General features: G+C 40.5%; 1 protein-coding gene across 3 annotated transcripts; it reads right to left on the bottom strand.

The window, feature by feature from the left end:
- Nucleotides 1-276: 276 nt before the first annotated feature.
- Nucleotides 277-26,078, bottom strand: kdr (kinase insert domain receptor (a type III receptor tyrosine kinase)). Of its 3 annotated transcripts, none has more exons than XM_008407466.3 (30): nt 25,741-26,078; nt 24,380-24,473; nt 24,094-24,296; nt 23,798-23,919; nt 22,081-22,249; nt 21,724-21,863; nt 20,373-20,547; nt 18,404-18,500; nt 18,134-18,303; nt 17,761-17,914; nt 16,132-16,249; nt 15,900-16,011; nt 12,722-13,057; nt 12,473-12,619; nt 12,263-12,388; nt 7,479-7,585; nt 6,991-7,123; nt 6,015-6,119; nt 5,807-5,920; nt 4,877-4,965; nt 3,662-3,809; nt 3,489-3,580; nt 3,258-3,380; nt 3,056-3,167; nt 2,877-2,976; nt 2,684-2,789; nt 1,711-1,847; nt 1,551-1,635; nt 1,121-1,206; nt 277-1,009 (listed from the first exon to the last, which is right to left on the bottom strand). In XM_008407466.3, exons 1-30 carry the CDS (start codon nt 25,823-25,825, stop codon nt 793-795), a joined length of 4,002 nt encoding a protein of 1,333 aa, XP_008405688.1. In that variant the 5' UTR covers nt 25,826-26,078; the 3' UTR covers nt 277-792. The 3 variants fall into 3 exon arrangements, with proteins under 3 accessions (XP_008405688.1, XP_017160025.1, XP_008405687.1); XM_017304536.2 differs by having other exon boundaries at nt 18,404-18,524; nt 22,081-22,246; nt 25,741-26,077; XM_008407465.3 differs by having other exon boundaries at nt 18,404-18,524; nt 25,741-26,076.
- Between the last annotated feature and the right edge of the window lie 935 nt (nt 26,079-27,013).

Here is a 27,013-nt window from a genome sequence, read left to right as displayed (position 1 = left end):
GTGAATTGGGGTTACTGACCCCAATTCACTGTGTTTATAGTTTGGTTACTGCAGACATTGTGAGCTGGATCCACCTAAAAAAAAATACCCAAGGCTGACACAGCATTGTTCCTAAGACACACTCACACATAAAGCGAGAGGCCAAGGCTGAGAAAGTATTGTTTTCTTTGTAAAAGACACATTAAGAGGAAATGAGACATTTGTGGACTGGCATGAAAAGTGACGGAAACTATCTCAAACCAAGGCTGTGAGCAGTTAGAAAAAACACTCAAGAACAACAGGTGGTGAGTATTTTAATTTTTATAAAACTAGTTACAATAAATTTAGGTTTAGTCATCTGCTTTTAATAACAATACTGAAAGGAAAGTGAATAATAGAAATGTACAAATGTGCTCCAAAAACATTGATGTGAGAACTGGCCATTCGATGTGCGGACAAAATGACGCAAAAGAAAGCTTACCGAACGAAAGAAAGAAAAAGAAAAGCTTCCTGATTTATTTATCTAAAAACGTCAAGATACACATCCTGTAGCAGAGGAAGTTGTTGGATTGTGCGTCGGGAAGTGGGCGTGTCCAGAAACGTCCATTCCTCCGGTTGTCCAAAGAGAGATGAAGAAAAACTTATCATGCAACCGTCCTTGTTCTGTTTCCTCTTGAGCAAACCCCCCCCAAACACCACTGCAATTCCAGACATGTCTTCTGTCATCGATCCTTGACTGTAATACTCATGAAAAGGATAAATATTCTATACAGCGAGGGAACTCGAGGTCTAACAGGGGAGGAGCGCACGGGGTCAGACAGGCGGCGTGCTGTAGCGGATCTCGGCGCTGAACTTGTCCGCCATCTTGGGCAGCGGAGGCTTCTTCAGCATGTTGTGCTTCATGATGACCTCCTCGTTTGCATAGATCGGAGTGTCTGTGTCGTCAGAGTGGTACCCCGACTGATATCCGCTCGTCTGATTGGATGACTCGGACGCCACCGACTCTTTGCTTTTGCAGCGGAGCAATTGGCTAAGAGTTCAAATCCAAAGCGATACAAATTAGGAAAATAAAAGGAAAAGAAAACTACTCTATGGCAATAAAGTATTATATATTACTATGCGATTTAGTGTAATCACTTACCTGAAATTGGGTGTAGTTGGGAGCTGTTGATTTAAACACTTTGCTTCGTCTGGAGAGAAGCCCATCCCACTGTCTGTGTGACCCTCCTGCAGAAGAGCCAACAAGTTTAAAATGTTTGAGTCATGACATATAAACACACATCGATCATTGAGAGCACTGAATGTTGAAGTAATTAACACTAAATAGCTCTTCACCATGGCACCTATAAATACATTGGGTATATTTAGAAGGAAATTAACACTTTTCCCCACAAATTTGGCATCAGAAGTCGGATAAATGAGCATGCGCAAAGATTTGAGTAACTTTTGATGAAAGCAAATTGTGATGCCTCGATAACTGTATGTCCCAAACTGTGGCTATTACGGAGTGTTTGCAGTTGGTATCCACTAAAAAAAGAAGGAACAGAAATGAATGGGTGACCAGGGCTCACCATGACGCTGCTGTGCGCCAGAGGAATGTCTTCAAACGTCTTCACACTGAGAGACCGACTGCACCTCTTGCTCTGCTGGGTCAGCCTGTGGACAGAGGACAGGTCAGTAAGGCACCGCTGACACTAACCGATGGAGGGATGATGAGAGAATCACGCTGACCCAAGGGATGATGGGATGTCGTAGTGGGTTTCCAGGGTTTCCCCGTTCTGAGGGCAGCCGTAGCGACTCTTTGGCTCAGAGGACAGAAGGCATCCTTCTGCCTCGCCTGCTGTCAGGGGGATGTAATCCTTCCCATCCTGGAGAGAAAGAGGATTTATATAGCATAACTTCAAACACACACTTACTTCAGCAATTCTGCAATTACAATCTTAAACTTTAGAGATAGGAGACAACATACAGAGCTTGTCACCTTGGAGTCACAATGTGTCTACAACAACCATTCAGACATCTACATTGCTTTAAGAGAATGACATGAAAATGTTGGGGTTTTTTTTACCAAATCAAACATTCAAACTTACTCTGCTTGTACTTTAACTGGAACCAAGTGCTTTGGTCAGATAAAACTAAGATTACTTTTTAGGAACAAACTTCAGAGGAGTTTGGCGTCAGTCAAACAAAGACTATACGGAAGAACAAATGCTAACTATGCTGAAGGAAGAGTGATGCTGTGGGCCTGTTTTGGCCCTTTTTCACCAGCACCTCTATGTCATAAATGTCAAAAAGTGTGGCGCCAGTGAGTCAGTTCAAAATAACTTCTTCTCAGCCACCAAACATACTTGAATTAGAAGCCTGTTTTGTCTTTTCCAATAAAAGATTTATTTATTTTAATACAACGTCCAGCCATCTCAAATCAGCTGCGAGCTTCACAAGTGTTTATGACTCTTCTGTTGCAAATGAATTCTTGCATGCTTCCCAGATGTTTTGTCCATTAAATGGGTTTGAATTTCATAAACTGTATTTTACAACAGAACCCGCGGACAGCTGTAACGATCACACAACAAAAAAGGAGACAAAAAAGTTAAACTGGATATAATAAGTAATGTGTTCATGATCTGACAAGTCAGCTTCCAACTCCTGGTGATGAAGACTTGATAAAAAAAATCAGGATGTTTTGTTTTTGTCTGGAGCAGACCTGTTGTGCACTGGCTTGTAGTAGATTTCCCAAATGTTCGACCAGTTCTGCAAACGTGGGCCTGTCCGTAGGCCGATCCATCCAGCAGTCCAACATGGTCTGGTATCTGTTTGGACCGCAAAGAGAACGAGGGTTGAAGCCGAGACGTGCCGTTTCATGCTCCTCCTTGGTTATTTTTCGGCCAGAAACTCACATTTCGGTGGTGGCATATTCTGGAGGTCTCATCCTTGTGCCTTCCTTGAGCCTCCTGCAGAAAGACTCATCAATGCAAACGCCCGGATAGGGAGAAGCCCCTGTAGGAGAGACAGATGGTGTTACGGAAACACAGAGGTCTATGTGCGTGCCGCAATGTGGGGTTAGAGTTAGGCTCACCCAAGGAAAAGATCTCCCAGAGGAGAACTCCAAAGGACCAAACGTCACTTTGAGTCGTATAGACTCGGTCAAAAATGGTCTCAGGAGCCATCCACTTTAGAGGGAGGCGGGCCTGTAACGATAACAAAAATTAGACGTTTTGCTGAACCATCTGCTTTAATTATATGATTTTTAACTCCACGCGTGAGTTCAGAAGACTCACATCTCCCTTGCGAACATAGTCGGGGTCTTTGTAGACATCTCTAGCGAGACCAAAGTCGCATATTTTCACCACGTTGTTCTCCGAGAGCAGAATGTTTCTGGCTGCCAGGTCCCTGTGAATGCACTGCAGAGGAAAACAAAGTCAATCGTATTTAAGGCACAGGAATGAAGAGATTATGTCCTCAAGTTGAAGAGAGGCCTAAACGACTGCAGAGAGACCAAATGTTCTTACCTTTCGAGAAGACAGGAACTCCATTCCTTTGGCGACTTGGAAGCTGTAGCTTATCAGGTCCTCCATTGTGAGATGGTCATCAACTGAGCTCTCTGGAATCACATTTCAATGACAAATCTGCCCATAACCAATGAAAATGGTGAAAAGAGGTGAGTGATCGCTTGTTTCACAACCTTGGCTGGGGTCACCGCTGGCGTATGAACCTTTGTCTTCAGCCGTCCCCGTGCAGATGTCCAGCTGGGCCACTTTCCCCAAACCGAGGTCCCCTTCAGTCACGTCCTCATCAGCAGGAGCCCACCTCTGGCTACTGGCTCGTTTTCTCTGTCCGTCACAGAAAGATAATAATAATACATTTTATTTTAGGAGTGGGATCAGTTACTTTTATTAGATATACAGTTGTTTGGAGCGCTGGCCAACCCCCCAGGCTATAATTTAAAAAGAAAATCTGGGTCAAACGGGTGGCAACATGTCAAAGCAAACTTTCCCATGTTTACTTCACACTTCTGGATTTCATGGATGCAGGCCAAGGATGAAACCACTTTTCCTAATAATGAACAGAAAAGCCCACTTGACCTCTCCAAAGTATCATCTACTTACTGATACTAAGTTTTTTCGTCTCTTGCATTACAGTAAGATTGAACCAAAATGTATTTGATTAATTTATTTGGCTACAATTAATTTTTTTTGACAGCATCAAATTTGTATTAAACACATCTCTGAATTGTCTCTGTGTTGTCCTGCGATGGACTGGCAACCTGCCTCCTAACCCGCAACCTTGCAAGAACAAGCAGACATCTTTAAGTTGGATCCATCTTCCAGCTCCCAGTACTGGTTGGATAACTTTGTGCACCGAGGCTAAAATTATCCATGAGCGGTATTTGTTCCGTTTCTCGAAGCAGCACTCCTTCCTCTGCGTAATCGGACTCATCCAGATTTCCTCTTATTTTTCCCCAAAAAGCATGCTCTCTCTGCTTTGATAGCCAGCAGATTTCACCGTCGCAAGCTGTTTAGGAACCAGCCGGGGAAACATGTCAAAATAAAGTCAGCAGAATCTGCACGTGTAAGCGACATGGACATGTTTCAGCCGAGTGAAAATGTAAACAACCATATACTGCTGTGTGTGTGACACGGTGTCAGGATTTCCTAAAAGCGGGACGGTGAGTTTTCCTAATTTTTGACTGCAAAAAATTTCTACTCCATGTAGAAATTTGCAGTCATGTTTTACCTCACATGACTGCAGTTTTGAATAACTAAAAAAGCTGTTCTTTACTAGGGTATGCTTTTAAGATGTGTGGCCAATGTTGTGTTTTTTTTTTGTCTGGGCTGCAGGTAACCACATTAAAGTGCTGGCTGTGTTTTACTGGCTGCAAGTGGGTCACGTATCTCACCTTGTAAGGGCTATACTCTCCACGCTTGCTCTTCAGGTAGCTGGATAGATTTCCATGTTTACAGTATTCAACAATCACCATCAGCGGTCCTACAGGAGGAAACATGCAAAATTCATGAAGGAGAAAGAGAGTAATGCCTAAAAACTGCAAGTGAGGCTCATGTTTTAATGCGTTTTAATGTCCATGTTTAACAAAGGGTTGTGAGCAAAACAGGCGGTTAAAAGAAAGTGTAACAAAACGTTGCATTCACCAAAGGAAAAAAAAATTAGACATGTCATCTTCTAATTACGAGATCCGGGTCTCGTAGTTAGTTTCACTAAATATAAAACAAAAATAACCATAGAGTTGTAACTTAAAAAGAACTACCACATAAACATAAATATGAAAATAAACTGACTGACATGATTTAAGATTTAATATGGTTTCATCCTTTCCAATGATATTAAAAATGTCTTGTTACACAGAGGACAAAGAAAAATACCTACTGGTTTAGACAATGAACAATTTAGACAAATGAACCATAGAGCTCCAAGTTCTTTTGGATCTTCTTGTGTCATATTGGTATGATTTTTTTTTAAACAACAATATCATCTGCATACATTTGAATTTTACAGTTAGAGCATGGAGACTTTCTCTTTCTTCCCTTTGATATGAAGGGGTTCAAGGGCTAATCCTTGCGGAACACCATCAGACAATTGTGTGGCCTACATACCATGGATAATGTTATGAAAGACAACTTACAGCTAGATGACTTGGATAGAAAGTGAGTGCCGTGACTGAATGAAATACTTTTTTATGAGATCTGGGAATATGGCTTAAGAATACATTTAACTCCTATAGTATCAGGTTGTGGAATACAAAAAAAAAATAGTCTACTTATTTATACACAAAAATACTTTTTTGATTGATTATCAACGCATCCTGACTCACCTCCGGGCTTGGTGCAAGCTCCCAGCAGGTTGACCACATTGAGATGATGTCCAATGTGGATGAGAATCTTTAGCTCCGACATCAAGGCGCGATATTCACTGGTTGTAGCTCCCTCTGCAACAAAATGAAACGGCTCCTTGTGTTTTATGATTTCTATTGCAGTAAGAGCTTGTTTTTTATTTCAAGAAAAGGAGAGAAAATACTTTACCTTTCAGCATCTTGACTGCAACAGTGGTGCATGTAGTGGCTTTCTCAATGCCAAAGGCGGCTGCTTCTACAACCTGACCAAATGCCCCTCGTCCCAGAGGTTCACCTTCATCAAAAAGTAATAACCAAAGACGACGGTCAGTATTTGCTGCGGTATTTATTGGCCTTCATCATCTGTTTAGAGGGCATGAAGCGAGATCTGATATATTTCCGACGCTTTACGCAGGATTTTACTATTTTTAATTGACTGTAAAGAATTCCCTTCCTTCCTCCCGTTTCTTCTTGGTGTCCAACTTCATTTCCTTCCTTCCTCCCTTCGTTTCATCCTTCCCTTCTTCCTTACTTCCTTTTTGTCATAGTGCCCAACTTCATTTCCTTCCCCCCTAAACTCCATCCCTTCATTTTCTGTGACTGTGCTGTCTTTGCGGCACCATGGACGATCTGCTCCATGTTCCTTCAGTGGGGAAGAGGCAACGTGCAGCACGGACAAGCCAAGGCAGGTTGACAAATATTCTGATGCCGAAGCTTTTCGCGTCATGAACGCTGGAAAATCCTTATAGGATTATATGAATCCTGCATGAACATGAGGATTTCCTGACACTGCTTCACGGCATTTTTCCTCCTCTTTCCCTTTTGGAAATCAGGTCATCTTTTATCCACTCGATCACAAAACAAAGGCAGAAATTTTGGCAAGGCGTTCCGCCAGTGTGCCGTGTGATTGTGTAAAACTTTTTTTTTTTTTTGTCATTGCAGACTGGTCATCAACTACCTCAATGGGTATTGTGTTTGGGTAACAAAGTGAATGATTTGAGTTTGATCATACTGCACCCGATTGTCCTAATTTAAAAATAATGTTCTAACAATGTGATGTGATCTGGATATCTGATGCACTTTCGTCTTGGTTTCAATCAAAAACCGACCGGCGTCGAAGGATTCTTCCTCGATGTTCCGCAGACTTAATAACAATCACATCTTACCAAGCTTCAGCCTGTCTCGAGGAAATTCCCATTTGTTGGCGTCGTATGTGAGCCTCTCACACTGCTCGTCCATGGGCATGTCCTCTGAGTCCAGGATCATGGACAGGTAGCCGGTCTTCAGGTCTCTAGTTGGCTGGAAAAGCAAAGAGGAGATGTCAAAGAGGTAAACTAAGAGTTAATAAGCTGCTGTTTGTCTCAACTTTCCCAGTACAATAAACTGTCCAGGCAGGTTTCCAGTGACTCGGCTGGTGATTCTGATAAATGGGGCCCAGTCGCCGTTAGCAGGCTTACGTGACTTAGGGGAGCCGAGTGTGGACTCATTGCTTCTGGACACAAAAGATAGTGTCCTCCCCGAGCCAAACCAGTCGCCCCTAATCAATCATACACGCTCCACAATTGTGGGCGCTTGTGCACATGAGCGTGCTCTGCTGATTTTTTATTCATTTATTTTTTACTTAGTACTGACGGGAGCGTCAAAGATTACTTACTCTCTTTCGCCCACGGATGACGAAGACGATCAAAAGCCAGAAAAACATGGCTATGACCACCGAGCCGATGGGAACAATCAGCTCCACGTTAGTCTTCTCGTCTGCACCTAGAAAACACACAAACGACGCTACTGAAGGGGCAATTCACAGGTACAGATCAAGCCCAGCGACTGAGTTCAACAGCTAGTGTTTGAGTCAGAACGCCGACGTGGCGTTGCGTGATACTCGGGGAGGTTTTCGGTCATTGTGTTTGGCTCGTAAGAACGTCTGAGATCTGGTTGGAGGAAGGAGACTGCTGGAATCTGGACTGTAAGCAAACTTGATATTTTATCCAGTCATAACAAATACCCCGGAGTTGGGACGAACGGCTTTGGCCAAAAACAACTTGGAAAAGGCCTATCAGAGGGTGTCACTACAAGCCACAGCAGACCACATCTCCAATACCAAAATGCTTTTTGCGGTGGGTGAGAAAGGGGTGAGGGAGTCATGTGTATTGTTTCGTTTTCTAAGGGAAGGGCGGTCTGGGACAATATCAGGGGATTCCCCCCCCCCCCTTCATTCCAGATCCACTTTTTTACTTCTTGTGGGGAACAATTCATATGTCACTCATGTGACTGATTGGAAGGACAAAGAATATTATTCACATAACTCCACAGATAAGGTCACAGTGTTTCTTTTGTATTTTTCTCATAGAATATAAGTACATTAGAGGCCACATAGTTACCACACGAGTTACATAAATTTAATCTGTAGCTGAAATATGTGCTTAACGGACAGCCTGTGAGCAATATGCATGTCATTTCAAATTTGGGGTGGTGGTATTAAGATTATTATATAACTCAAAATTGTACAAGAATAACTTAAATGTTGCCATTTTGTTTGCCTTCCCAGACTGTTCATGTTTCTTTTTCACACTTTTGTCACATCACAAAACATACTTTATGATTGTTTGAGACAGACCGACGTAGAGTAGATTATTAAATGAAAACGATTCATAGTTTTGAAACCATTTTGCAAATCTGAAAAGCATGCCTTGTATTGGTCTTCAGCCCCATGCAGCTCTCTGGCTGTGTGTTTACAGATGTTGTCCTGCTGGAAGGTGAACCTCTGCCCCAGATTCAAGTCTTATATGCAGGTTTTCTTACAGGGTTGGCCTGTGTTAAATGCCATCCATTTTCTCATGAACTCCAGCAACATATTGGGCAAAGAAGACTATGCATGTCTTTCTTCTAGGTGTGAAAAGATGGTATAGATTTACCCCAAAACACTTGAAGTTGTAACTTCTTCAGTTCTAGAAACCAGATGCGCTTGTGGTGGGGCTGAATTCAAATCCATGTCCTACTTTTCCTATTTTTATTTGTAAAAAGAAGTATTGAAAACCATGCGTTCCTTTTTTCTTCCACTTTCTCCACAATATGGCCAAATGTGGAAAAGGAGACTGCTTTGGAAGCGCTAACAGCACCAAAAGAGATTGATGACTAGATGTTTGTTGCAGCAGACACACTGCCTGATTTCTCCAGAAAATTTCACACACCGATTGATTTTTATAGTGGATCATCTCGGGCTTGGAAAGAGAACTAAATCAGCTGTGAGCATGACGCAAAGAAGACTGGTCATCAATCTCTCAGACCAGAGATTCTCCTTTCAGAAGGTTGAACAATGTGAACCCGGATTATTATCCCTACATGCACCAGAACAGAGCTGCGAGATCCTTTAACCTGGTCCATCTTCTGCGTACAGGGACAGGATCACGTAGGCCCTCCAAGTTTGCACGTTTGTTTGTTTGTTTGTTTGTTGTTTCTGCTCAGTCTCTGCGTTCGGGACAGAAAGGCACAGACAACAGAGCCGAGGCTGAGGCTGGGGCAGGGCTGGCCTCTGCCTTTGTCCTGCAGTCTCCTCATTGTTTTGGATTTAGAAACTCCCAGGAGGATGTGCGTTAACTGGGCCAACTTCCCGTCATGCGGAAGCAAAGTTATTCTTGCTCTCTTTGATATCAAAGATGTTATAAGCGTAACGTGAAGTGGGAAAACCTTGACGTCAGGGATAAAAATTAATCACTTGTGGGTGTTTTCAAAAGAAAGAAAAAAAACAACAGATAAAGGGTGAACATTTTTCTCATAAAATGTTCCCTATTGGGAGCCGTGGGTGCATCACTGAGCTGGCTAACTGGGCACAGGTCCCAGATGCCCAGTGGGTGAAGGGGCCTCCAAGCTTTTATGAAAAGGCACAAATAAGAGAGACTGAAAGGAGCAACTATGAAGAGAGACTGAAAACAATCACAAAATGATACAAAATTCACACAAGAATAATAAAAAGTCATTTATAAAGCTTAATGCGATCAGCTTCATTTCAGATAATTCTGAATGTTCTCCAGATTCCCATTTGTTCTAGGTGTGAACTTTGACTGGTCCAATAAAACACAGGGTTTGACCCAGAGTATTACCAGGCTTTACTGGTGCCCCCACCAGGCTAAGCACTGTATTTATTCAAGTCTTTTTTAAATGTTTGCATTTTTAAAGACTTTATAGTTGGTGCTCAGGTATTAATCTTCCAATCTTTCACTAACATGATTGTCAAGTGATATTTTAAAATTTTCTGTCAACTTTAAACATTTTTTAAACTCAAAAACACGACGGACTACAGAATAACAAGTCTGTGGACATAAGCAGCTGAGATTATTTTTCTCCACAGGGTGTCAGGACTTTCCCTTAGAGATACGGTAAGAAGCTCAGTCAATTTTGTTAATTTTTGTTCAGCAATTGTGTAACAATCTGATTTACATTTCCCGCTATGATTTTCAGCTGTCTGTCTTTACAGTGAAGGATTCCCATGTGCTAAACACACAGAGGACCATACAACAACTCCCCAACGGTGCACTGCAAAAACACAAAATCTTACCAAGTATTGTTGGTCAAGTTTCTAGTGTAAATATCTAAATTGAAATAAGATAAAACTAACTTCTAAGTCATTTTTCAGCAAGACAGGGGCTTGCTTATAGAGTCAATAATTATGTAATATTAATTTAAAATGGCAGATTATTTAACTTGTAACTTGGAAAAATCTCTTGTTGTTTTGTCATAAGTGAAATAATCTGCCAAAGGAAAAAGCTTTTTTTTCTCATCAATATTTAGGAATTATTGACTTAAAATAAGCTCCTGTCTTCCAGAAAAGTTACTTTAAGTTGGTTTGGCCTTATTTCAAGTCTATTAATCCTCTATGACATGCATAATGATGCTAGTTGGGGAAAAAAAATCCAAGTAAACATAATAAAGATTTTTTTTTTTTAATTCACTTTTTGTAAAAAGTACGATAGTGAAAATGAGTGAAAACAAGAGAGTTTGGTTTATTATTGTAAAAACTTTTATTCAACAACTCAGGTTGTAGTCTATATAGTTTTAGATGAATAATAGTAAACAATGAAACTCATTTGAAAGCTAAAACCATTTTAAAAATGTTTTTCAACTTTTCATTGTAATATTTCATTGATATAATGGTTTTCATTTGATTTGAGTGTCTTGATGCTGCCGTCTTTGCCTTACTGCTTGCAGAATGTTGAGAATAAATAATTCTGAGTTTTCCTCCGTCTCTTTTAGCTACTTGCATGCTCGTGTACACATACATGCCGTCACATAAATCACGTGCTGGCAAAAGCTAAAGTTAGGAAACACCCTCTTCAGGTGTAGCTTAGATAGAGGCTAACAAAGAGATTTACAAACTGTTCTTTGATGCTGCTTTGCTCTGTTAGCCCATTAGGATAGCATGAATAAATTGATCAGCTGTGTTTTAATCTTAATAAGTGGAATTCATGAGTTCAACTCACTGACTTTTCTTCAACCTCATACATCAAGACCCGAATGGAGAACGGATCATTTTCCACAACAACCTGATGAAGCCGTTCCTCCCAGCTCCCAGTGGAGGAGGTGGACCTAGAAAACAAATATCCTCAGTATGTTATGAACCTGCCACTTTAATGCAGCACACAAAAAATAATTGTTCCTCCTGTTCTCACTGCTCTTATTCTCTGCCTCATAGTCTTCATCATCCTCAGTGTCTCCTTGCAAAGTTGCAAGCTGCTCGTTTTCTTCATCATTAAGACCTAATTCATCCTCACTACTATAAACAGGAGCTGCTAGTTTGGTTTTCTTCCTAAGTAACTATAAAACATTGTTGCATTACTGATGTAAATGGAAGAGTGTCAAATATAGTCAAGTGCAATATGGAAAGGACTCACAAAATGCAATTTTTACAGCAGACTCTAGAAGATCAACATGCCGGACTAGCATTTCAGTGGTAACCTTAATGGTACGAATGGCAGCATCAACATTTATCATTATTAAATGATCAAATACATCATGATAAATGACAGAATAGAGAACTTACCTCGTTTATTGTTGTGTATGTATATTTTGTCCCAGTCAGAAAATGTCATAAAAATACTTTTTTTTCCATGATTTCCGAGGAGTCAAATGGTGAGGCTCCTTCCTGTGAATAGGTCTGTAGAAAAGGGTGTCAAACTTCCCTCTTAAAAATTATGTGACAAATTTAAACACTGCTGTTGCTTCTCTTAGGTTCTCATCTCTCATTCAGTGCACTACATTGTAAAATTGGAGGTAATGTCTGTGTGTGGAATTCATTTGTTGCCAAACGGCAACATTATAGAGGATATTTGCACCAGAAACTAGACCAAGTCACTAGGTGAGATTTTGTGTTTTTGCAGTGTGGTTTTAAATCCACCTTGGCAAAGAAGCAAACTGCATTTGGAACCAGCTGTAGCACAGACTGACCTTCGACACTCAGATAGGCGTGGGCGGTGTCACAGCCGCGGCTGTTGCATGCCGTACACATGTACAGACCGCTGTCCTCCTTCTTCACACGCTGAATCGTCAGGTTGTTTTGTTGCAGAATCACTCCTGGAAGGAGCAGATGAACAGGCTCGGTGTAATAAATGTGGCAACTCATGAGGCGACGGGTGCGCAGGGCAGCGATGGTCCCACCTGAGCCCTTCACCACCGTGCGATTGTTTTTGCTCCACACTACTGTCGGGTTTGGCGTCCCAACGGCGTCACAGGAAATGATGATGGTCGTACTCACGTTGACCTTTTTGTCGGTGAAATTGTTACGTATTCTTGCAGCCTCAAGATCTAAGGAAGTCAAATGTGGGAAACGACAATGAGTTGTTTCTGACTTTAATCGTTTTCTCTATGTAATCTGCTTTCTGCTCGATTCGAGCCACGCACGCTAACCTTTGAGGAACAGGTGGCGGAGAATGCAGGTGCTCTTTGCCGACTTGATGTTCTTCACCTGGCAGGCGTAGAGGCCCTCATCCTGACGGGATGCGTTGGGTAGCGTCAGGTCCAGGGTGATGTTGCCCTGGAGATTGGACAGCACGGCCTGCGGCAGGGGCTGCAGAGTCAGCGAGTGGCAGGGCCGGGTGGACTCAGCCAGCTCTGTTGGGGACAGGTTGGTGACCCGGAACCAGGCCAGTTGGTCGTACAGCAGATTGTCTGCTTTACACCGTAGGACCACGTCGTCCTGCTCTATGGGCTTATCGGAGGGAGACATGCTCACCTCGAGGTCACCTAAAGGGGTACAAATCGCAGATCAGACAAGTAACGGTGCAAAAGTATTCAATTTGTCACCTTACAACTAGAAACTTTAAAGTATTTCATTGAGATTTTTCAGCATGTGAAGCCCAAAAGGAAAGCAACATTTTCAAAAACAATTCACAAAAGACTCTAGCAAGTGTGTGAAGTATTTTTGTGCATATTAGGGATTCACATGTTGTTGCGCAACACCTCCCCCCCCCTTCTCTCTCACTCTACTTCCCCTTCTCAGAGGAGGGAGATGTGCAGCCAGCTCTCCATCTAACGGGTAAATTGAGTTTTCTAAATCTGATGGGATTTTACCCTGTCCAGAACTAAGTAAACTCTGCTTCAGCTGGCGTCGAGAAAGACTAGCCTGGTTTCTGACGACCTCCGCCTCCAGATGTCCCACCCTTCTTCACCCTGTGAATTAGCCAGATTGAGCAGCCTGCAATCAACTAGCTTCACAGAGCACACCTGTTAACGGTCGCTCTTTCTCTTTAAAACAACGTGTACTTGTTACTGAACCAGGTTGGTTTTAGTGACTCGTGCGAGTTCCAAGGGTGTTGTTTTGGCTAAAAGCAACCTATAGAACATTTTCCACTTTTTCCTCCCAGAATCAAACTTCACAGCTATTTTACAACCATCAAAGAACTTTAAGGTGACTCATTAATTGAATGTCCACAACATCTTTTAGATTTTCTTAATGCTAATTATTTTATTAGTAAGGAAATTTTGCAAGGGTCAGTACAGTTTAATTCAGTAGCAGAAATAATCAAATAAGTAAAATCAATAATCTAGCCTATCTTTCCCTAATGCTGACACTGAGAACTAAAAAAGGGAAACTTTGAGAGAGACGGACAGAGTTTGGCATTTTGAACCCCAGAACTGGCCTGATGATGAAGAAGGTGTTGCAGCAGCAGGAGGCTCCCAGTACAGGAAGAGTACTGACTTAGAGCGGCAGGTCTCGGGCCTCAGGGTGACTTCCTCATGCTCGTAGCGGTCCTCAGCTTCTTGTCTTGCAGCTCTGTGGCTCCCTTCTCCTCGTCTTACGATCTTCCTGGTCCCACGGAAGGAACACACCAGTTCTTCCTCTTTGCCTTTGTCTTTATCTTTGTCTTTATCTTCATCTTTGCCTTGGTCTTTGTCTTTGGGGGTCTAAACCCAGCTGATGTGAGAAGTGCAATTTGAAGCCACATGTTGCGGGGCTAGCGGGTTGGTCCCCATGTGCAGAACAGTCTTTGGCTCTGTGGCCCCGGCTCTTCTTCAGCTGCAGAGTTCTTTGTCCATCTCGATCTTGGCTCAAAGCTGCCTGAAGGATCCAACCAAAGATTCCTCTTTTGCACCCACCTTATAAAGGGTTTATCCACCTTTTGGTGTGTTTGCATTAGCTAGCTTTGTTGCTGTGCCTGTTTCATTGGCTGACTGCTTGGACAGATGATCTCATATCCATCACCTTGGAGACCTCATGACCTGATGTCTGTTCTAATGTCCCCGAGTTGCTCAATAGTCCTCCTACGTCTGTTTCCTGCCCAACCTTTTCTTAAAGTTTAGCAATAAGGCCTTGGTTACTCTGCTCTCCTTTCAGTTCCTCTTTCCCCCTAACCTTTCACCTACTATCTACCTTCAACACAACATCAGTGACCTTTAATTACAGTTACAACACTTTACACCATTTCAAGTTCAATGTCAAAATCACACTTATAACCTTTTAGTTTCTCTGATTTAACATTCATTTATAATGTTATAATAACCATAACTTATTAGTTATTCTTATTATAATCATAATGTGAGTTATTACAGACACTTCTGACAAGAAACCAAGAATAATCCATTATTCTAATTATCTGATACCATGTTACAGTTACTTGTTTCGCCTTTAAGTACTTCCATAAGTGTAAGAGTAAGTTTAAATATTCTTATAATCAAACCAACATCAACCACTGGTTAAACCAATATTAATTATTGGCCTAATTATAAGTTATTATTATTAATTTAATTATTTTACTCCGGGTTTTATCCAATTACTCAAAATGTTTAGATTTTATTCTTTAAACCTTTAATGCTTTAAAATAAGGAATGGTCTGAACTATTTTTATGCTGAGGCAAACTGGAAACTTCCTCTTTATTAAGGAAACCAGCTCTTCCTGTTCCATGACTCTCTTTCTGCCTGACTATGATTTTTTATGATTAAATAGAAAAAAGTAGAATTAAAGCTAAGTTTGCAGGACACAATAACAACAAACACAACCAGATTAATTTTATTACCGTCTGACTCTACTGTTGGGTCTTGATGTCACCTGTGTAATTAATTTTAAGGTAATTTTATTTATTATTACTATTAAACTAAAATCTCCAGCATGGGGAAGTGGGAAGAGCTCGACTTTTCTCGACACACAATATATTGGCACCAACATTAGTATTAACCGATATGACTTTTTTTTTTATATACATCGGTACCGGCCCAATAAATAAAAACGGGGCGATATCAACATAAACAATATTTATTTTCGTCTTGTTACTGTTAGTATCTGTAAGGGAGAAGAGGAGTTTGGTCAGGTGACAGTGAGTGATGCAGCAAAGGGTTGTGGGAACTTTAACTGAAGCAGAGAAGCAGCGAAGTGCAGTCATTTTTTCAAAAGGGATAGTGAAATATATAGAATATATTTAATATCGGTTATCAGCCATGGATGACTACTATTTTGTGTTGGACCATCACATAAAGTTACATTGAGGTTTGTGATTTAAATGTGACAAAATGGTAATGCACTATGCAAAACTGAGCTCAGAGTTAGCAAAGGCTGCATGAAACAAACACAAGAGAAGACACAAGTCTTACGTGTGACACGGAAAAAGATGTTCCGGGAATCCCTTCCTACTTTGTTGGCAGTCTTGCATCTGTAGAGGGCATGAGTCTCTGCTTTCTGAATCTTCAGCGCACTGACAAATTTCTACAAACAAAAGAAGTTCATTTTAGTTTGCAGTTTTTACATCACATTTTCAACATGACAAAAGTTAAGGATTCATGGGAGATATAAGATGAAAAAGAATGTAACCGATGAATTGCTCACATTTTGAGTTTGATCGACTCTGTCGCTGACTTCTATTGGGTCGCGGACTCCACCGATGGAGACATTTTTCCAGGCTGTGCAGTTCCTCAGCAGCTCCTCTGTGTTGTTCAGTCCTGGCCTAATTCACAGAATGAAACGCATGTGAATGTGAATGAATGAATGATTTATTTATAAGGCGGTTTTCACAGATGTAGTCACAAACCAGCGTACAGGATTAAAAGGTAACAAAAATCCAAGTCACAGGACATAGAATAATACAAATAGATAAATAAATAATATGCCGTCATTTCCTTCTATGCTTTATATATGAGAGTTATCATTTTAAAATCTGTTCTGAATACTACGGTGAGCCAATGTAATGAACATGAAACGGGTGTTATTTTTGTGTTAATAACTTGGCTGCGGCTTTCTCTATGACTTGTAAACACTGAAGTGAAGTTTGTCTAATCCAGTCAATAGTTTTGTCGAGGCAATGAGGATAAAAAAGCCCATTGACTGAATGTGAGAAATAGATAAAAATGGTCAAATGCATCATTGTAACACAAATAAATCTTAATGGGGGTGATACATAAAATTAAAATCTCAAGTGTAAAAAGTAACAAACCATGGGGAACCCCACAAGTTATAGTTTCATCAGACTTTACACAGCAGCTCCTCTCCTTAAAATAGGAGACAAATCTGTCCAATAAACAAGCAGAAATGACAGCCAAATGTTGGAGCTTACTGACAAAAATATGACAAAAATGCAGCATCCATAATATCAGTAACTTTGATAAGGCCAAATGACCAGCATTTGAGGTCATCAAAATGTCGCTGCAGAATGTTGTTTCTGAACACCAGGACAGAAAAGGATTTATTTATTTTTAATCTCAAAACATCAAAACGGTTCTACTTGAGCAAGTTGTGCTTTGGTGAAAAATGGCAGAAAACTTATGAGTATTGTTTCAAACAAGCCTGTAAAATTGAAAGATAACAGGGAAAAGAATGCACCCAAGAGGAGAGACAGCTCCAGCAGGGAAACGCGCTTTCTTTTTAAAGTGACTCCGACAGGAACAACAGGAAATGTGGATCTGGACTGAGGAAACACTCGGTCGTGTAGGCAGGAGATAAGAAACGAGTTGCCGGCCTTCTCTGGTCAAAACCTCATCTCAGAGGCACACAGACTGTCTTCTTTCTGTCAACACTTGTCAAATCACTGCTGAATTCACTGAGGATGTTGTGTAACCCGCATAAAAAAAAAAGAAAAAGGAAAAAAAAAAAAAAGACATCCAGGATGCACGTGGACAAAAGCTGCGACCTAAACCGGCCAAAATTACAATAATTGTTGTACGGGTTCTTGTTTGAGCACATTTGAGAACATTCTGAGTCTCAATAATTGAAGTTGTTCTAAAAATGGACATTGTGGCGGGAGCGAATCACATCCGCTGATCTGCATCAAGGTCAGAGTGCACTCTCATTGTGCCGTCTCGTGTTTTCATCAACATCACGAAAGCAGCGATTCCTCCTGTAAATCAACAAGTTGTTGACAAGGACCGGCTGAGGGGAAAGTCACCACAGCTCGAGTTCAGAAAAACGACTCCCTCCTCCCCTCCGCACAAAAACACTTAGTGATAGAAAAGGGCAACTTACAAGAAGGCCCAGGGACAGTCTTCCTTGGACATCCACTGCCACTGGATGTACTCAGGTGTGGGAATGCCGCGGGCGGTGCACCACAGGGTGGTGCTTTTGCCGTACTCGTACTCGTCGCTGTAGCCGCTCCCTTTCTCGATTATCTTAGGAGGCACTGTAGAAGACGGCACAGACAAGTTTCCAAGGCGTCTTGACAAAACGGAGTGTTGTTAAAAAGTATTTGCCCCCTTACAGATTTCACTTTATGTCAATCTTTTAGCATTAGCAATTTAAACATTTTCAGTTCAGGGTCACAAGAAATCAAAAACAGAAAAAAATATATGCAAGGCGACAAGCTGAAATCACAAAGAGGCAAAAAAAACAAACAACCTACCATTGACCTGCAGCTTGAAGGAGCGTTTCTCTTCATGTTTCGTGATCTTGTTGGTGAGAACCACAGTGTAGGTCCCTGCGTCGTCCTCAGTGGCTCCACGGATGATGAGGAGATCCCCTTTGTGTTTTATTCTGTAGTTATCCTTGACAAGAGCTTGGCCGTCTTTCAACCTGTAAATAAATCAAAGGACGTATTAAAAAAAAATTGTGGGAGAGACATTTAATTTAAGAGGTGCATCCAAACCCCACTGAGGCAAACCTGCGAACGTACCATTTCAAGTTGGGATCGGGGTAGGCCGAGTACCTGACAGGGATCTCTGTGGGTGTTTGATCGCCCACGTTCACTTCCCACACCTCTGGCCACTGTTCTGTCATGTCGATAAAGGGCATTTCTTCAGAAATAAACAAATGAGCAGAATGTTACCGTTCTATTTTAGCTGCTATTTTAACCAATCTCACAGAAGCATTTATGGGGAGTATCAACTATCAACTCAATTGCAATCCCTACCTTTTGATTATTGTTGATTTTCACCTTTTTTATTTTGGTAAACCCAAACAATAAATCTTAAACTGTTCAACCTTTAACATCTAGGTTTCTTTAATGTTGCTTCTCCTTCCCCTGTCTGAGCTGGGTCATAACTCTACCTGTGAGGCCTTTTTTAGAGCAAAAGTATTAACATTGAGATTACATTACAGACAGGTGGACTCTATTTGCTAAATAGCTGCCAGCTGAAAACACTGAGGAGAAATGCAGGCCACACTTTTCAGATTACCACTTGCAGAAACCTGTAAGCACAAACTATCCCATTTCTTCCACCTCACAACTATACATCACTTTGCGATGGACTATTACATGAAATCCCTATAAAGACCATTCATGTTTGAGGTTGTGATGCCATAAAATATAGTCCAAAAATTAACAAGTTTTAATACTTTTCCAAGCTGTACATGAACTTTTATACCGCATTAAAACTGAATATTTTTAAAAGGCAATTGTAGAGTTGTTTTTTTTAGGATGGGTTTGGATCCTCCAGTTAGCTTTCTTCAAAACAGAATTAAGAAATACAGTATTTAGAGGATATAGAATATCCCTGTTTGTGTTTTCTTTCTTTTTTTCATTTTTCTTTTTTACATGATTAGGTTTGTTCAACACAGAAAACATTCATACAAAGAGTGAGAGTAATTTTTAAAGAAGCCTCTGAGTAAATTTGAGGTGCAGAATGAAAGAAAACAACTTAGGGGCAGGAAAACGGTTCGTGTATTTTCAGGCAGTTCGTTTTATCGTTTGAAATTAAAAAGGAAATTATGAAAATAGACTTGTTTTTCCGCTTTTTGTTTATTAAACCAAAATCGGAAATCAGATAATCGGTTCGGGTTCGTTATCCGATTTCCCATTAAGTGCACAAAGGGATAGTCCACCCAATTTTTACTTTCTGAAGTTTGGTCCCTTTACTTGTATTAGCTTACTGGCACATAGGCCACATTCAATATGGCGGACGCTGGGACGCATAGACATAATATAAGAATATATTACTATTAAATATACTCTTATATTATGTCTATGAACGGGCCGACCCGCTTTAAGAGGCGTCTACGTTTCATGACTATAAGAGTTACGGTGCAGGAGGGTGTGGAAAGTTTTTATTTTGAAAAGCTCTGGCTTTTCAAAATAAAAACTCAGGCTAACCATTTTTCTCGGTGACCAGATGCCCGGTATTGTTTGTTTCTCACAGGAGCGTTACTGACTTGCTGTTGGCAGAACTTCCGGGTCAGACGGCTTGTCAAAAGCGTTATCGTGAAAATCGAAATTGAGCGCTCGTTATCCGTTTTTTCCATTTTCGTTTTGTGCACTAAATGGGAAATCGGATAACGAGCCACAAATCCGATTCCCAATTTTGGCTTGATAAGCGAAAAAAAAGAATCTGTTTTCGCTTTTTTTTATTTTTCATTTCAAACGAAAAGACGAACTAACTGAAAATACACGGACCGAAAACATTGTTCAGTCAACACGGTGCAGAAAAAACATTTCCACCAACTCCAAATGGGTTTAGAGTTCAAACTTTTGGAATTTGACGAAGATTTTCACCAGACTCTCAACATCCTGCCATTTTCTTAAATGAGTAAGTTTCCTTGTTGTTACAAAGTAAGAATTTTTTTTTTACCCTATGAACCACTTCTTAACTCGTTTTAATCAAAATAACATTATGCAACAATATATGCTTTTAAAGTAGGCTACCCACCAAAAACTGTAACATATGCTGAATCGCTTTTCTCCATCTGCCCACTGGAAACTGTGCAGGTATAATCTCCAGAGTGATCCACCGTGACATTCTCCACTATCAGCGTGTTGGACAGATCCAGAGAGTCCCACAGCTTCTTCTTGTGGGGTACAGTGTGGAAACCTCCGTCTGAGCTCTGACGTAGGAACACGCAGCAAACAGATATTTAGTGTTTTAAAACGGGCGACTTACAGCCACATAGTAGTCTAAATTTGTTAGAATCTGTTTTGTAACGTAAAAACGCTCTGCTTACGCACAGTGCCTCATTTTCTCACTTAACAAAATCAGAATGTTTTATTCAGATTTCAAATAATGCATACTAGTGGAAAGTGATAACTTTTAAAGTTTTGTTTTTACGAAACAAGTCTGAAAAGTTTTGTTGTTTTCTTTTTTTCTATCTTTAGCTCCTTTTACTCTCATACTATTAAAGGAAAACAAATTCCCCTAAGTGATCACCAGGTCCAAACAAGTGCAGACATATCAAGACGTGGTTTTACCTTGACGGCATGCGAACAACACGATAAATGAGTTAAAAAGTTCATGTAGGGTTGTTGCAGGCTATCTGGATGCCCTAAGAACAAATCCTTTGTGGTGGGATCATTTCTCATACATGTCATTTTTCATGGTTTTAATTTGTTCAAAGCGGTATGTTTTTGTTTAAGTAGTGATTAACCTCATGGAAAATGTTGCTTTGCTATGTTTGTTTTTTGCCTACAACAGTAAAATAATTGAATAAGAGTGCGAGTGACATGTGAGCACGATCTCTTTTCCAACACAGGCGTCTGATAAATTTGCGACAGAAGTACAATAGAAAGGGCAAACTTGATACTTTATATTGCTTATATCTATTAACATGCTTCACGGTATATTTGTTAATGTGATTAATAAAAAATAATTTTTCATGGTGTCCTAAAAACTAACCCTGCCTGAGTCATTTTGTGTAGAATGGAGAAATTTTCTGTCTCTAAACGTCCAGAGCTGATAGAGTCGTGACCCAAAAGATCTGCAGCCAATTCCGGGACTTTTCATATTTTTACTTGTAATAAATTTTGAAAACCGATGCAGCATTGTCCCTTTTCCTCACAACCATCTCTGAACAAAACATGCGGTCACCTTTGACCTGCTGGCGGACAGACAGACTGACTGGATTCCTGAAAGCAGGACGCCCCAAATATTTGCAAGATAAGGAGGAAGAGAGAAACAGATTTCCCGATTTCTGCCTCTGCCTCTGTCTCTGCGAGTCGCTCTCGGTGAGTCAAACCGATTCCCACCGGGACGACGGTACCGTAGAGTCAGAGACTTGCGGACTGACCAGGGCTCCTCCGGAGTGCGTCCAGTTGAACTCGATGCCCACGTTGAGCTCCGTGCGGGCCGTGCACGTTAGCGCCAGCCTCTCCCCCACAGACAGCCTCTGGTGAGTGGGGGTCAGGGTGAGGTGATAAATCTTGTATCCTGCGGAAAAGGGAGGGAAGGCACGACAGTCGCGGACATGCTATTGTTCTGCCGAGGCTACACATGCTCAGAAGTCCAGTCAACATACAACGTCCCCCACTCACATGTAATCACCTTAATTCTGTCTCTGACCAGATCTTATATCATCATTTCCAGAACTAATATTTGGATCTATTTCTCTGAACTATTTATTTTATTGTTGTTTTTTCTATCTTACCAACAACAGCCACGATGTAGAGAGGGGACTTGAATATCTCATTTCCAATCCGAGTCTGGCAGGACACGACTCCCGCGTAGCTTATCAGATGGGTCGGTAAGATGAAACCCCTCTTGGGATCCCACACGGATTCCTTCCCATCTGGATGGATCTCCTTGACTGGATACTTCTGACAAACAAAGAAAGTTCACAAACTCTGAATTAAATAGGCAAATAAAGAAAAGGAAAGCCTGAATTAGAGCGGTACAAACACAGAAAGAAACGTTGCAAAAGTATCCGGGTGACTGAAACTCTTTTGAATCGGGAATTACACTGTATTTCACTGGGATTTTATGTGATAGACCTACAAACAGTACATCATTGGTAAGTATAGGCCTAGTCTCAATGGGAAAAGTATTGAACTTTAACACAATAAAGTTCTTTTCTAAATCAAAGTCTCTAGTCTTTTATAACCTCTAACAGGTTTTCTTCCAAGAGCAAAATTCAGGACAAAAATCTCTATATATATTTCAAATACTTAAAAAATATATGTATTTAAATCCAATCAAATACTGATTTTGACCACAATTTAGGAATCCAGAGTAATTTGGAAATCAAATCTTAAAAATAAAAATTAGTTTTGTTTTCTGGCCAATTTTGTGTTGATGTTTCTATGGAAACTTTGTCACATGTCTTCATCTTTTTAAATAAAAATAATAAAAAATGCCTCTGGAAAAACTGTTTCTATTGTTCTATTGTTATTTTGTTACACCAAAATATTTTAGTTAATTGAACCTTATTTTAGTACAGAAAGCAGTTTTTAATGAACAATAAAATCAAATTGACTCTATTAAAAAATATTGTGCAAATATCAACTTTTTGTTTAACAGCATCAGTGAAAGACAGGGGGAAGCATTGTTACGATGACGTCCTTCTTAAAGAGACAGTAGCCCATTTTAAGGCGTCTACTGAGTTTTTTGTCATACAGCGTTTTCACAACTGAAGGTAACATAGTGATCATGTTGTGAAATACATGAAACCTCCCTTTAATTTACGAAAAGAATCAATAATGTCTCTATTGATAGATGTGAGATGTGGGGGTTTTTTGTTCAACATAGTTTTTTGCGTTGGAACTCTCCCATTGGTGACTTTTTTTAATCCAGCCTCTTTTTAATTGTTGAATCAGGAACTCTAACCTTCTTTTGTGACATTCCAAACGAGTCATTCCTATTTTTTTATTTATTTTTTTAACTCAAGCCATGACTGGTTTGCTTTGTGTGACCTTTTCGGCTCATTTCAGGAAGTCAAACAAGTTCTATTTACGTGATTTGCTGATTATATCTTGCTGGTAATAATCAGGCTCGGGTGTGGCCAGTCAAAATGAACTCAGCTTTCCAAAATAAAAAATAAAAGTGTTAAACTAAAGTGGACTTGCCAAAAACCTAAAAAGGTCTGATAGTGCTCAGTTTCTTCTCATTGATATAAACCGACTGATTGCCAGTTAGAGCCACTTGATAGTTATTGTTACTGCTAACGGTGGAAAAACAATTGTTAGCTTTAGTGGGAAATTGCTTTTTCACGCAGGGCAAGGCAGGTTTGGATGAGTTCCTCCACAAAAAAATGAAATCGTCATCTGAAAACTTTGTCACTGCGTTTCACGCCCTACACAGATGTTTCTGCGTGTTGTAAATGTTTATGAATTTCAGTGAAAGAGATTAAAACAGAAGGGAATCCTCACAGTGTTGAGCGTGACGTTGAGGTTCTCCACCGAGCCTCGGCAGGGTATCACCACGCGCTCGCCTTCGCGAATGAAGACCACCTCGTATTCCTTTTCAGAGGGCACGAATGGCACCTTGGGATCTGAAACAAGACAAAGTGAAGATAGTCAATATGCTTTAAGTTTAAACTAAGCCCCAGTGAGATTTTCTGAAAATGTGTCTAAGAAAAGAGCACTAGACAGGTCTTTCGTTTTTACTTTACTATATATAAAAAAAAAAAAAACACCACAAAAACAACTGGAACAAGGAGTCGTACCATGGACGAAGACATAAACTGCTGCCGCCGTCTTGCCGTCTTCAGCTTTCAGGTCTTTATAGTAACAACGATACTGTCCGGTTTCATTCACGGTTGCGTTGGTGATGGTCAGGGTCGTGCAGAAAAGTCCTGATCCGCTGCAGTCGCTGGTGGAGAGGCGAGCGCTCACAGGAGGGGTGGACCACACCAGGCGCTGCCGACCTCTGGCAGAACGACACGCACGCAAGACTTTACCGCATACTCCGAACGGTGACGGGTGAAAGAACGATGATGAAGTTGCACAAACCTGCATGTTAGGTCAAGGTTGTCGGATTTGTTCATCCGATGGGTGCCGTAGATGTTGAGCGTTGGTGGGTCGGGTATGAACCGGAGCTGGAGGGCTGGGGAGAGAAACAGGGATGTTAATGAGGGCAAAGACTGTTTCAAAATGCAATCAGCCCTCGTAGAAATGACCTGGAGAACCCACTGAATGTCATTTAATGCTCCAATATGGTTGAAAAAGAGAAAAGACATCTACCAATATCTGAATGTGGTCAGTATTCATCAAATGGGATTATTAATGACTGAATGTGAGACAAAACATCTGGGATGAAGAAGTCTTGTTTTCAGCAAGTTTCCTGGGATAAATAAAGATGAGAACAAAACCAAGTCAAAGTAGCCATAAAAAAGTAGATGCTTAAGGACCTTCAGCGTGTGTCGGTTTTGAAGAGGAGGTTGTAAGGTAGAAACTGAAAGCACAGTTGAGAAAAAAAAGAAAGAAAATTTTTCCATTGTAGCGTATGTTTTCAAACTGCTTTTCTAGGCCATTTTTTTCCAGCGCCGCAGAAAATGGCGAAACTGTGTCAAAACAGGAAGCGGGGGAAGATGGGCTGGGTCAGGCTCAATAGTCCGGCACAGTGTGACCCTAGGTGGGGGTTCCTGTTACAGAGGATATAGGCTGACCACCACCTCCCTGTGCGGCCCTAAAGGTCACATATTTACTGTATGGAAAAAAAAAAACTTTCTTGGTGGCCAATCAGAAACACAGCACACACTTTTTTGTGATTATAAGAACCAGGAGATCACTATGAAATTATGCTCTATAAAAAGAAAATATGTTCTTCCAGAACCACGCATAGATTTAACCCATTGTGCCATTGCAACATCAATTTTCTAAATTAAATATTTACTCTTATTTGCAGATTTCTTGGCGCGGACTCTGTTGCCAAAGAGATTTTTGAAACTCAATGGGAGTATTTCTGATAAAATAAGTTAAAAATAAAACAATATATACGACATAGAGGGTTTTTAGAACAGACCTGTGTAGTTTTAGCCACAGCGATCACATTTATAGCAAAGTAACCACATCAAAAACAATATTTAAAAAGTAGATGACTGGTCACAAATAATGTTTTTTTGGCAAAAGGGTCTGAAAGTTAGAAAAGACTCCAAAAACAAGAGAAAATAGTTGTGATGATCTGACATCAAATCACAATACATCGACATAAAAGTCAGTCTAGACTTAAACAAGAGACTAAACGACTAAATATGCTGAGTAACCGGTGCTATGTAGTCAATAAAGTTTTTTTTTTTTAAACTACTTGAAACTATGTGACACTTTTCATTCTGCATTGTAGATAATGAAAGGTTTTTATTCCATCATCTTACCAGCTACACCAGATGTTTCCAGAAAAATGCCCAGCAGTAGAAGAAACAAGACCGCCTGCTTCATCATCCGGCAAAAAGCAAGCATCAACAAAAACTTCAGAGCAGCAATAATAAAAAAATAAGTAAAGTATCAAAGTGCCTCATTAGGAATCCATGACGGAGCAACGAGGTTTTCTGTTCCACTTCAGATAACGTTTGAGAGTCATGGACACTGCCAGTGGTCAGCGCACAGTGCAGGGCGCCTGTGCGTGTTTCTCACTGAGCCTCTGCTACTGCTGCTGAGGATGCACAGAGGCGCCTCAGCGAGAGGCCCGCAGGGAAGGAGGGGCATCTGCAACCACGCAGCACACTGCTGAACCTGTCACTGAGGGGCTAAACATTCAGCTTCCTCCAGACGTTTTCATTCTGCCTCATCAAAACTGGAATGGTTGTCTCATTTGCGGATAGTCAATATGGCGGATTATGATTTCATAATCCGCCAGGGCTAATGTAGTCTAATTTTAGTGACGTTTTGCCAAACATAATCCAGTACTTACACTGACAAAACTAATGAGTAAGATTTACTTTAAAAAAAATATAAATCCTAAAAATCCTTATGTCATAGCGTAGCGACAAGGCCTGTCCGAATTCAAAAACTCCTCCAAATGCGGCCTTCTTTTCCACAGGTCCCATAATTTATTGCGGGTCCAAACAGGTGTTCTGCTACCCAGGACCTTCCTCTCGGTCGAAATTATTTTTGGCTTCCAAACAAGGACCAAATCAAAACTAAAAAATAGGAAACATAAAAAAACATGTTAGAGCATAATTAAAAGCTTGAACAAGTAACCAATTTGATTTTTTTTTTAATGGTAAATATAAAGATCAACAAATTCCTCTATGGACTCTGATTGTATTTCTTTGAAAAACTTGGAAATTTGGAAAACTTAAATGAGATTAAAAATTTCAAAACTTTTTCCAAAATGATTTCAATTTTTCAATTTGAGAAATTTGTTTTTTTCTAGAAAATTTATGAGATTAATCTCAAACGTTCTGAGATTTTTCTAGCAAATTTTAGACTTATAAAGTTACGTTTCTGAGTTTTTTCGCAGAAATTTCCTTCTTTTAATCTCTATCCAGTTGCCCAAATACGCCACTGCAGTTTTTCATTCCCTTATTTTTTTAAAAAGGCACCCTATTTTCAAATACCTTTAAGACTTGATTGAAAAGAATGGAGAAGAAATCAGGAGAACAGAGTTTGTGTCAATCTTTCTTTGATTTTGGTACAACAAAATCT

Source organism: Poecilia reticulata, chromosome 4 (genome assembly GCF_904066995.2).
Source record: "Poecilia reticulata chromosome 4, P_reticulata-male-v2, whole genome shotgun sequence".
NCBI lineage: Eukaryota > Metazoa > Chordata > Actinopteri > Cyprinodontiformes > Poeciliidae > Poecilia > Poecilia reticulata.
This window is presented reverse-complemented; position numbering and strand designations above follow the sequence as displayed.

Excerpts from the sequence above, each read along its gene's own strand:
- kdr (XM_008407465.3), bottom strand. The coding sequence starts at position 25,825 with ATGCTTGCTTTTTGCCGGATGATGAAGCAGGCGGTCTTGTTTCTTCTA. Across the intron at positions 23,920-24,093 it reads AGTTTATGTCTTCGTCCATG|ATCCCAAGGTGCCATTCGTG; the intron begins GTACGACTCCTT and ends GTCTTGTTTCAG. Across the intron at positions 1,010-1,120 it reads CCAACTACACCCAATTTCAG|CCAATTGCTCCGCTGCAAAA; the intron begins GTAAGTGATTAC and ends TTGAACTCTTAG.